General features: G+C 36.4%; 1 protein-coding gene across 2 annotated transcripts in view; it reads left to right on the top strand.

Annotated features, from left to right (window-relative positions):
- Positions 1-13052, top strand: part of KLHL20 (kelch like family member 20) — a 61180-nt gene that overhangs the window by 18665 nt on the left and 29463 nt on the right. For both annotated transcript variants that reach the window (XM_050767862.1, XM_050767871.1), the window contains one exon: positions 11660-11818. In XM_050767862.1, coding sequence (XP_050623819.1) covers positions 11660-11818 — 159 coding nt within the window. The remainder of the gene's footprint in view (positions 1-11659; positions 11819-13052) is intronic.

The raw sequence follows: 13052 nt of genomic DNA, 5'->3' as shown, positions 1-13052 counted from the left end.
AGACAGAGTCTCGCTCTGTCGCCCAGGCTGGAGTACAGTAGCACGATCTCAGCTCACTGCAACCTCCGCCTCCTGGGTTCAAGCGATTCTCCTGCCTTAGTCTCCTGAGTATCCGGAACTACAGGCACCCACCACCACACCCAGCTAATTTTTTGTATTTTAGTGGAGACAGGGTTTCACCATTTTGCCCAGACTGGTCTCAAACTCCTGAGCTCAGGCAATCCGCCACCTCAGCCTCCCAAAGTGCTGGGATTACAGGCATGAACCATCGCGCCTGGCCCAATTCTTCTTTAAATGTCTGAGAGAATTCAACTGTGAATCCATCTGGTCCTGGACTTTTTTTGTTGGCAATTTTTTAAATTGTCATTTCAATCTCACTGTTGTTATTGCTCTGTTCAGGGTTTCTGTTTCTTCCTGGTTTAATTTAGGAGGGTTGTATATTTTCAGGAACTTATTAATCTCCTCTAGGTTTTCTAGTTTGTGCACATATCGGTTGTAATGTCTCCCTTTTTTTCTCTATCTTTTTGATATGGGGTTTCACACTTGTCGCCCAGGCTGGAGTGCAGTGGCACAGTCTCGGCTCACAGCAACCTCCACCTCCCGGGTTCAAACAATTCTTCTGCCTCAGCCTCCCGAGTAGCTGGGATTACAGGCACCTGCCACCACGCCCAGCTAATTTTTTTATTTTTAGTAGAGACAGGGTTTCGCCATGTTGGGCAGGCTGGTCTCGAACTCCTGACCTCAGGTGATCTGCCCACCTTGGCCTCCCGAAGTGTTAGGATTACAGGTGTGAGCCACCGCGCCAGGCCCCATCTTGTTTCTAATTGAGCTTATTTGGATCTTCTCTCTTTTCTTGGTTAATCTTGATAATGGTCTATGCATTTTGTATATCTTTTCAAAGAACCGGCTCTTTCATTTCTCTTTTGTACTGTTTTTTCTGTTTCAATTTCATTTAGTTCTGCTTTGATCTTTATCATTTCTTTTCTTCTGCTGGGTTTGAGTTTGTTCTTGTTTATCTAGTTCCTTGAGGTTTGACCTTAGATTGTCTATTTGTACTCTCTCAGAATTTTGATGTAGGCATTTAATGCTGTGAACTTTCCTCTTAGCACCACTTTTGCTGTATCCCACAGGTTTTGATAAGTTGTATCACTATTATTGTCAGTTTACAGAATTTTTAAATTTTCATCTTGATTTCATTGTTGACCCACAGATCAATCAGGAGCAGATTATGTAATTTCCATGTATTTACATGGTTTTGAGATTCCTTCTGGAGTTGATTTCTCCCTGCTGAGAAGGCAGGCAGGGCTTTCAGGCCTTGCCCCTCCCTGCCTGCCATGGCTTCAGCTTCCATGTTGTATCTGCACTTCTCGTTTGCTCCCCCACCCCGGATTCTGCCCAGGAAAATTTGCACTCAGTCAAAATTATGACACAGTTTACCTGGAAGTCTCCTTCTTTCTGTGGCCCTTCCCCAGTTCCACTGGCTGTTCTCCCCAAGGACCCTTGTGAGATAAAGTCGGAAATGGCTTCCCTGGGGACCAGGACTGCCTACAGGGCTCTTCCTACTGCTGCTTTTACTTTCATATGTCACTAAATTCATTTCAGTTCTAGGCAAGATTAAATCCTTCTCCCATAATCTGAATTTTCAGGTTCTCCAGTGAGGATGTGTGTTCGGAGGTGGGCTTTGCCCCTCTCATACTTTGGGCACTCACAGTTTTTTGGCTCAGATTTTGCAGCTGCAAGCCACTTCTGTCAAAGGATCTGTGAATTCTTTTCAGTTTTCCTGGTGTGTTCCTCTGGTGGTTCTTGGAGTAAAAGTTCACAATGTGAATCTCCACACACTGTTCTGTCTGTCCAATTGGAACGTGCAAGTTAGTCCTGCCTCCTATCTGCCGTTTTTTACATATTTTCTATTTTGTGCTTTAATACCACCCTCTGTCCACCAGGATAACCTCCAACGGATCAAACATTTAAACACACAAAATAAAACCATGAAAATATTACAAGATGACATGGAGCAATTTCTTTACAATCTTGAAGTGAAAAAGGTCTTTCTAATTGACTAACCCAGAAAAGACAGAAGAGGAAATTGATAGATTTGACTACATAAAATTCAAAATTTTCTTCATGGTAAAACAAAGCAAAACAACAATTACAAGACGAAAGTCAAAGGCAAGCTGGGGAAAAATATTTGTAAATCGTCCTTTCTGGTGGTGGTGACCTTCCCATGAGAACGTGCCTCTTACAAAGGATCTCCTTCATCCCTCTCTGGAAGAGGAGAAGAGGAAACACAAGAAGAAACGCCGGGTGCAGAGCCCCAGTTCCTACTTCATGGATGTGAAATGCCCAGGATGCTATAAAATCACCATGGTCTTTAGCGGATGTTCCTTCATATGAAAGCAGCACTAAAAGCACTCTGAACCACGATGAGTGGGAAACCATCTCAATAAACACATGTTGGATTAAACAACAATTGTAACTTGTATCATGGACGACGTTAATCTCCTTATGTCAAGAGCTCCTGTTGGTCGATAACACAAACTGATGACCTAACAGAAAAATGGGCCATAAACAGAAAAGAAATTGAGAGTCCCCTTAAACATATGAAATCTGCTTGTTTAAAATAACTAAAACACAAAACTACATGAAAGTAACATTTTTTTTCTATCAGATTACAAATATCCAGAAGTTTTATGCACCCTGTTGGCAAGGCTGTGGGGAAATAAGATCATTGCTAGTGTGAGTATAAGTTAGTACAACCCTTTTGAGAGGAACTACAGTGGTATCTGTCAAAGTTACATACTTTTTACACACACTATTTTGACTCAGCTTCCTACTTCTGGAAATTTGTACTACAGGTGTACTGGAGAATGGAACAGTTTGCCACCATAAACAAGGTCAACAAATCAATACCAATGAGAGATCACCTGAGAGGGGAGAGAGAAGAAAAAAAGCCCTAAAATGTTTCCAATATTGAGGGATAAGTGACTGGCAGTGGTAACAGGGAATATTTAGAGAGGATAGAAGAAAAGAGCAAGCATGGGTTGTGAGATGCAAAGGAAGGGATTATTTTAAGAAGGATATATACGTGTATATATATGCATATATATACGTATATACACACATATATACACATGTATATGTACACACATGTATATATACACACATATCTCAGCATATATATATGCTGAAATAAAAGTTATTAATAGTATTAGGTCCATTGGCCTTAAGAAACATTAAAACATTACAAACATTTTGGTACTACAGAAGAATGTAAGCAGGATACAATTCAGACACCATAAAAAGATTAATTTGATTGCATAAAAGTTAAAATTTTTTGTTCTTTCCAACATAAAAAGCATCATGAACTAAAAAATTGATGTCAAACTCAGAAAATCTATTTGGAACATACACGACAGAAAAATGCTAATTCCCATGAGCTTATCCAAGTTTAATCAGAAAAAAAAAACCATGAAAAACACAGTGGAAAAATAAGCAAAGGGTATATAATAAGGAATGTGTAAAATACATAATGTGTAAAATACATAATAAGGAATGTGTAATGTACTCCTTGTGTGGATGTACCACTGTTTGTTCAATCAGTCTCCACTGTTTGAGCATTTAGGCAGCTTTAAATATTTTGCCATCACAAATAATGCTGCAATGAATAACATTTTGTATGAATATATCAATATTGTTGGAAGTTTATCTTTAGAATAAATTCCTAGAAATAGGATTGCAGGGCCTAACTTTAACTTCATTTAAGTATCACCAATTTCCCTTCCATAGGGATTGAATCATTCTAACCAGTAGTATATGAGGCTAACTGTCCACAGCCTCACCAACAGATTGTATTGCCAGCCTTTGGAATTTTTGCTAATTTAACAGATGAGAAGGGAATTTCAGTATCATTTTAATTTATACTTCTCTTAAAATAAGTTGAACATCTTTTCTATTTTTAAGCACCATATGTATAATTCTTGTGAATTGTGTTTTAATCTATTTTGCCCATTTTGCTATTAGATTTTTGTTTTTTCTTCAATTTTTTAAAGTTTTCCATATATTAACAGTGATAGCCTTTTATCCATGATACATGTCACAAATATTTTTTCCAGTTTGCATTTGTCTTTCAAGTTTGCTTATTGTATTTTTGATCATGCAAAACTTTTTGGTTTTTTTAATGTCAAATGTATCAGTCTTTTCTTTTATTGTATCTAGATTTTGAGGCAGAGTTTGAAAGGTGTCCCCAAACCCAGGTTACAGAGAAATTTACAAATATTTTTTCTAGTATGTAAATGGTCTTAGTTCATCTTTGTGTATGGTGTGAAATATGGACCTAAGTTTATCTTTTTCTGAATGGCCATCTAGTCTAAATACCGTTTATTTAAAAGCCTTTCTTTGCCCCAGTGATTTCAGATAGCATCCTTATTAAACACTAAATTTCTGTATGTAATTGGTTTTCGACCCTCTGTTCTAGGCCATATACCAGTATGATACTGTTTTCTATTTATTATGGCTTAATTACTGAAGTTTTATAATGAATTTTAATATGTATGCGGTAGGGCTAGTAACCCCCTCCCCACCATGTAACTCTTGTTTTTCAGTGTTTTCCAAGCTTTCTTGCTATTTATTTTTCCAGATGAACTTTAGTGTCGCCTTATCTAGTTCCAATAAAATAATTTATTGGTATATTTATTGGGATCATATTAATTTATAAGTAAACTTAAGAACAGTCATTTTATGATGTCGAGTTGTCCTATCAAATAACAAGATTTTATTTCTTCAATTGTATTTTTGTATCTCTTGGGAATGTTTTATAGTTTTATTCATCTAAGTTTTATACATTTCTTTTTTCTTTTCTTTTTTTTCTTTTTTTTTTTTTTTTAAGAAAGAGTCTGGCTGTGTCACCCAGTGGGGAGTGCAGTGACACAACCTCCACTCACCACAACCTCCGTTCAAGCAATTCTCCCACCTCAGCTTCCCGAGAAGCTGAGGTTACAGGCATGCACCACCATGCCTGGCTAATTTTTGCATTTTTAGTAGAGACAGGGTTTCACCATGTTGACCAGCCTGGTCTCGAATGCCTGACCTCAAATGATCTGCCCTCCTTGGCCTCCCAAAGCACTGGGATTACAGGTGTGAGCCACCCCACCCAGCCTACATTTCCTTTAAAGTTTACTTCTTAGTATTTTTTGTTGCTATCAAAAATAGGTTTTTCGCCTCATTATATCTTCTAACTGGTGATCATTAATGTGTATGAAAGCTGCCTCACTGAATTTTTTTATTCTTTGAGTTACTTTTACCATTGATTCTTTAGAGATTTTTTGGAATCCTATTATATCACTTGCATATTAGTAGTTTTATTTCTTCCTTTCCAATTGTTAATGCTTCTAATTGTTTTCTTTTGTCTAGTTGCTTGATAACTCTAGTAAAATGTTAAATAGTAATGGAAATATTGTACATACTTCCTTTGTTGCTGACATTAGTAGGAATGCCTCTGGTGTTTTCCCATTAAGTACTATATTGGCTTTAGGATTGAGGTGTAGATATTTTATCATGTTTAGAAAGTATTCGCTTGAACCCAGGAGCTGGAGGTTGCAGTGAGCCGAGATTGCGCCGCTGCACTCCAGCTTGGGCAACAGAGCGAGACTTTGTCTCCAAAAAAAAAAAAAAGTATTCATGTCCAACAATTCCTATTCTCTTGAATACTTTTTATTAGGAGCAGTGTTGAATTGTGTCAAAGACTTTTTCAGTTTTTATGGAGATAATCCTATGAACTTTCTCCTTAAACCCATTAATGTAACTTACATTAATGGAATCCTACAAGTGAAACATCTTTGAATTATTAGCATACACCTCTTTATTATGGTGATGTTAGAATCTACTCACTAATATTTAGTATTTTTACATCAATATTCATAAATGATATTAATCTTTAATTTCCTTGTACTGTCTTTGTCAAGTTAAGTATAAATGTTACACTTCATGAAAATGAGTTGGAAGTTTTCTTCATGTTCTGTGCTCTGAAACAATAAATATACTATGGAGACTATGGTCTGTAGAAGTTTGATAGAATTTCCCTCTGAAATCATCTAGGTTTAGTGCTTTTCTGTAAAGTAATTTATTGATAAGTTTTTCTATTTCTTCTGTGAAATTTTCTTTCTTTACAGAGATCAGTTTGGGTAAACTGTATTTCCCTAGAAAATTACCAATTTCATCTAGGTTTTCAAATTTATCTGTATAGAGGTACACAAAGTAATCTCTTTAATTTTTAAATTTCTGTATCAGTGGTTATTTACCCTTAATACTTTGATTTTGTATGTGTGTTTTTAATGTTTCTTTCCTTGTACAAGTTAACTAGTAATCCGTTTTAACTTTTTTTCAAACAGGATTTTTTACTTATTAATTAGATCTACTACCTTTTTGCTTGATTGTATTTCATTCTGGTTTTACCTTTATTATCTTCTTTCTTGTACTTTATTTTCACTTATTCTTTTTCTAGCTGTTTGAGTTGAGAATTAATTTATTTTCATTCCTTCATATTAACTACTGTAAGTATTTAAAGCTATTCTCAGATCACTGTTTTGAATATATTTAATTGATTCTGCTCTTTAGTGCTTCATTATCATTGTTTTATAGAAATTCTGTTTATATTTCTCTTTAACTCAAAAACTATTAATAAATTTTTCCAATTTCTAGATGGAAAGATTTTTTGTGTTTTTTAAATTTCATTTTTAATTGCTAGTTTTAGTGCACTTTGATAAGTGTAATAATTCTACTCTATGAAATTTGCTTTCTTGGTAACCTAATATATGATCAATTTTCCTATTTTATGTGTGCTTGAGAAAAATGTGTATTTTCTAGTTTCTATTCTCATAGTATTGGATGTGTATGCATAAGATCTACCTTATTGATTATGTTGCTTAGCTCTTCTGTATTCCTTTTTTGTCCTTGGACCTGTGTGTTAAAGTCTCTTATTACTAGTGTGTCTATTTCTCTTTATATCATCTATAGGTAGTTACTGTGTTGCCTTATGCATAATCATAACTTTATGTCTTGATTATAAATTGTGAGTCTGAGCTTCGTAAAGTGTTCCCCTTGTCAGATTTAATTCATTTGTTGTCTAAGTTCTAGTTTGTCTGATAATCTGGATTTCAACTCATTTTCTTATTGTTTCCATTTGACTGGTATTTGTCCTTCCCATTACTTTTAGCCTGTTCAAATTACGATGTTTTAAGTATTTTTATTGAATTAGTGTGGAACTGAGTTTTGCTTTATGAGCGGATTTGAAATATTTTTCTTTAAATAGGCAGTTTAAACCCATTTGCATTGATTGCTCTGACTGATACATTTGTTTTCAACTCTGTCATATTTTTATCAATAATAGCTGATTCAGTTATATTTACTGTATTTCTTTTTCTATGTGGAATCTTTGCTTTTTATTTTAATTTCTTTTAGTATATAGGAAAGTTTGTATTTTTGTTGCGCTGGTTACTTTTACAAACTAGAAAAAGAAGAGCAAATTAAACCCACAGTAGAAGGACGAAAATAATAAAAATTAGAATAAAAACCAAGAGCTCTTTAAAAAAAAAAGATGAACCTGCATCTCCATACTGATCAAGAAAAGAAGGAAAGAAGATACAAGTTACCAGTAACAGGAATGAAAGAGAAGATAGCACTACAAATCCTTTATACATAAGAAGGATGATAAGGAAATATTATGAACAACATTTTACCTATAAATTCACTGAGATGAAATAGGCGAATTCTCTGAAGAAAATACGAATTACAAAAACTAACTTAAGAAGAAACAGAGAAACAGAATAACCCTATATCTATGAAATAAATTGAATTAATAATTTAAAAACCTTCTCACAAAGAAAATGCCAGTCCCAGATGGTGAATTTATCAAACATGTAAAGAAGAAATAACACTAATCCTATGCAAAGTCTTTCAGAAAAGGAGAATGAAGTTACCAACTCATTTTATAAGGCCAGAATTGCCCTGATTGAAACCACAGACACTAAAAGAAAACTACAGATCAGTATCTCTCATGATCTTAGATACAAAAATTCTTAACAAACTATTAGTAAATTAGTTCCAGTAAAGTATAAAAGGGGAAATTCTATGACTTAAATGGGGTTTATATTATTAATTAATGTTGATAGAATCATTATTTTATAGTCACATTTAATTTTTCATTGAAAATAATCTAACTTCTTTAGATGCCTTCATAACAGACTTGTCTCTTCATTTCTTCCCACTGTTTTCAAATACAAATCCACTTTCCAAAAATAAAGATTTGCCATCACTGAGGAGCTCCAAAACAATATGCTAAAGGCTTTGGACCCCACATTAAGAATTCTCTGCTTCAGAACGTTTTTGGGTTATGGTAATGTTCTGTATCTTGATTGTGGTCTTGTTTACATGAGTATATAATTTATCAGAACTCATCGAGCTGTACACTTAAAGTTTTTTATTTTTTAATGTCCTGCTCTAAGTTGTGTTTTAGACCTAAGGTATTCACAAATATCTGAAGAATATTCTTGACAGTAGAGAAAGTTCTGAAGTCCCTTTTAGTTCTAATCCTGCCTCTGAAGTGAACCTGATACATACCATATTGAAATCCCAGTGAGGAAATCTTACCCTTGTTTATTGGACTAGCATGGCTCCATGTAGGTGCAAAAAAAGTCATTTGGAGCTTAACATTTGTGACTCATTTAAATTATTTTTGAACTTAATCAAATCTGTATTTAATTTTCTCCTACTTCATTAGACCTAGCTTAATTCATACAGTGTTACTCTGCTCATAATACATTTTTAAATTGTCTTTGAACTTAACAACTAAGTTCACCATATGTTTGTTAGAACAATTCCAGATGACTGCTTATTCATTCATGCTTGTTTTCAGCTTTATTCATTCTTCAAATAGCATCTACATTCATCTGAAGAAACTAAAAGTAAGCTGATTACCGTAATAGTGTGGGGCTTACAGTTCAGATCTCCTCTAAACTCTTACTTAAGAGTAGATACTGTGAAGCATTATTTTCTTAACTTGGTTATTTGATTCAAGGATAGACTTTAGTGCTAGATCATTAATATCCTTTTACTGGTTGTGGGAAAAAGAGAGGTGACATTTTAGTCAGGCATGTCTATCAAAAGTATTATTTTTACTCTCTGCTCTTAGTGCCAAATATTTTCTCACACAAATTTTCAAATCTTCCTGTCATCTTGCGTTTCCATTAAATGAGTTAACACCGGCCGGGCGCGGTGGCTCACGCCTGTAATCCCAGAACTTTGGGAGGCTGAGACAGGCGGATGACGAGATCAGGTGATCCAGACCATCCTGGCTAACACGGTGAAACCCCGTCTCTACTAAAAAATACAGAAAAACTAGCCAGGCGTGGTGGCGGACGCCTGTAGTCCCAGCTACTCGGGAGGCTGAGGCAGGAGAACGGCGGGAACCCGGGAGGCGGAGCTTGCAGTGAGCCGAGATGGCGCCACTGCACTCCAGCCTGGGAGACAGAGGGAGACTCCCTCTAAAAAAAAAAAAAAAAAAAAAAAAAAAATGAGTTAACACCTTAGTAGATTATTCATAAACTTCAAACTTGGTGATCATTGATATTTTTATAACATTTGGTTTATACTCTGATGAAATATAAAAAGAAATGTTTAGGCACTTCACAAAGATATACAATACCATACTTAAGTGAAGAAATCAGAGAGAAAAGGAAGAGGAAAGCAAGATGCAGCCACGACTAAAGTTTTGCATGCTGTGAAGACCAACACACACTTACTAGAGCTAGGCCCCAAATTTAGCCCTGGAGTTTGTAGTCCCTCAACACAAGGTTAACAGATAAAATACAGGGCACCCAATTAAATTTAAATTCCAGATAAACAAGTAATTTATAGTATAAGTATGTCTTGTATTTTTGTTTGCCAAACTAAGCAGCCCTACCACAGATAAAAAAATGCAACTATTCTAATTACTAAATTACGTAAGCAACCTCAGCTAAAATTTAAAGGTTAACTATTTAATTTCCTGAACCTCAGAAAGTCACTCAGATCATTTGAAGACTTAGGCCATAAAAATTGAAGTGCTTGTTATTATTTCTGCTATAAATATAATGGGCCTTACGGCCCTTTATTGTTTTATTTTAAGATTTGCATTTTTTTTCCTAATGCTCTCGAGATTTTTTTTTTTTTTTTTTTTTTTTTTTGGTGATAGGGCCTCGCCTGTCTCTCAGGCCGGAGTGCTGTGATGCTGGTACAACTACGGCTTATTACAGCCTCGACCTCCTGGGCCCAAGTGATCCATTCACTTCAGCCCCTGGGATAGAAGGGACTACAGGCACGCACCACCATGTCTGGCTAATTTTTCTTTTTTTTTTTTTTTGAAACGGAGCCTCACTCTGTCGCCCAGGCTGGAGTGAAATGGCGCAATCTTGGCTTACTGCAACCTCCCTCTCCCGCGTTCAAGTGATTCTCCTGCCTCAAGGTTTCACCATGTTAGCCAGGCTGGTCTCAAACTCCTGACCTCAAGTGATTCACCCGCCTCAGCCTCCCAAAGTGCTGGGGTTATAGGCATGAGCCACCACACCGAGCCTTAGCTAATTTTTTTATTTTTTATTTTTGTAGAAATGAGGTCTCACTATGTTGCCCAGGCTGGTCTCGAATTCCTGAGCTCAAATATTTTCTCCTGCCTCAGCCTCCCAAATTGTTTGGATTGCAGGCATGAGCCACCACACTTGGCTAAGCAAAACATTCTTAATAAAATATTTAAAGTATTTTTGTGGCCTATTGCATATTCTGCTAAATATTCTGACTTTTTGATGGTGTGAATATAACCCTGTCCCAAGAGAATCCATCAACGTCATTAGAGGTACTGCCTGCACTAATAGACATCACATGTAGTATAGTCTCCTGAGTAATAATATAACAAACCACGTGAAGGGTATGAAGGGTAGCAGTGACTGTTTCTTTCCTCTGCGTTGCACCCTGTCCCTTTTACTCTATGTCCTGATGAATGGAATTACAAGGCCTTGGAATAGGTGGCTGGCCTTCTCAACAAGGTAATATCTTGTTGCCGTTCTGTCTCCATTCTGACAGTTGCCTAGCCTTAGGTAAAGACAAATTATTGGTGTTTGTAGATTCTCACTAGCATATATATTAGAGAGTTTGGTCCTCACAGTTTTTTCACTGGTCTAATACTCTCATTATATTCATTCTTGTTTACAGAACTGCTAACATTCTTATTCTTTTTTTAAACTGACCCCTTGGTTTTTCTGCCCTAGACACTGCCTATTCAGCAACTAATCTTTTGAAAGCTTTTCCTGACTTTTTATATGCCTCATATATCTGGAGTTATAGTTTGGTATAGTTAATTTCGCTTATTTTGAATATAAATTTTTATTTTGATCATTTATTTTTTAAGTCATTTTTCCTAATTTGCTTGAATCACAAATGATTATTTTTACTAAACTTTAATGGTGTCTTCTGTACCTTCCTTTGTTCTCTTTATAAGTTTTTCTTTTCCTCTGGTATCGTTTTAAACTTCAGTGCATTGTGGAATACAGCTTTGTCCCATAACCCTGAAGAAAAACATTGAGACAATAAATGTGATCACAGGATTTTTTTTTTCTTCTTACCTAACTTTGAACAGGTAATGGAGAGTGAAGAGTTCATGTTGCTTCCAGCCAATCAACTCATTGATATAATATCCAGTGATGAACTAAACGTTCGCAGTGAAGAACAAGTGTTCAATGCAGTGATGGCCTGGGTCAAATACAGTATTCAGGAAAGACGTCCTCAGTTACCCCAGGTAATGATAAAAATGCTTCTCTAAGAAACTACTGGCCAGGCGCGGTGGCTTATGCCTGTAATCCCATCACTTTGGGAGGCCGAGGCAGGTGGATCACAAGGTCAAGAGATCAAGACCATCCTGGCCAACATGGTGAAACCCCGTCTCTACTAAAAATACAAAAATTAGCTGGGCGTGGTGGTGGGCGCCTGTAGTCCCAGCTACTTGGGAGCCTGAGGCAGGAGAATCGCTTGAACCCAGGAGGGGGGGATTGCAGTGAGCCGAGATTGCACCCCACTGCACTCCAGCCTGGCGACAGAGCGAGACTCCGTCTCAAAAAAAAAAAAGAAACTACTTAGTACTAGATGAGATAATATGTATTGTCATGCAAACATAAAACAGTTATCACTCTACATTTGTCTGTAAGAAAGTCCATCTGTTTCCAAATAATCAAGGAAATAAGTATTTAGAAGCATTTTGGTTGCTTATTAATGTGGGCTTTTTGCTCCTTTGCTTTCTCCATATTTCTACTTTTGAATGATAGCACAATTCAAAACTTAAATTGTATAAAATGAACAAAAGAAAGCAAGGATGCTTCTTTTCTATAGCTTGAAAATCCTACCACAGTTTTCCTTCAATATAACTTGGAAATAGTACCACACTTTCAAGAGTAAAGAGATGATGCATCAGTCGTCACTGAGCGATCAGTAGTTCACTTCAGACCCATTCTCGTTATTATGACTATAGTCTTTAGCAATTCAACAAGATATTCTTCCGGATTGTGAATTAATTTGAGTCCAGCTTATAATGTATTGCTGAACATTTTTAGTAGTTACGCCTTCCCGCCTTCCTTATTTATGGTATTCAGTGAGATCCCAAAACAGCTGGAAGCACAGTAGGGTGCCATGGGTCATGTATTCTCTTAAATATCTTATAGATGAGAGCTCATGCCTTTAATAGTGTTTATTCGTTGGGTGCAGTGGTGCAAGCCCATAATCCCAGCACTTGGGAGGATAAGGCAGGCAGATTGCTTAAGCTCAGGTGTTTGAGACCAGCCTGGGCGGCATGGTGATTCCCCGTTTCTACAAAAAAAAAAAAATACAAAAATTCACTGGGCATGGTGGCATGTACCTGTAGTTGCAGCTACTCTGGAGGCTGAGGTAGGCAGATCACTTGAGCCCAGGAGGTTGAGGCTGCAGTGACCCATGATCACACCACTACACTCCAGCCTGGGCAACAAAGTAAGACCTATCTC

This window comes from Macaca thibetana, chromosome 1 (assembly GCF_024542745.1).
Source record: "Macaca thibetana thibetana isolate TM-01 chromosome 1, ASM2454274v1, whole genome shotgun sequence".
NCBI lineage: Eukaryota > Metazoa > Chordata > Mammalia > Primates > Cercopithecidae > Macaca > Macaca thibetana.
Note: the sequence above shows the minus strand (reverse complement) of the source record. Positions and strands in the feature narration are given on the sequence as shown.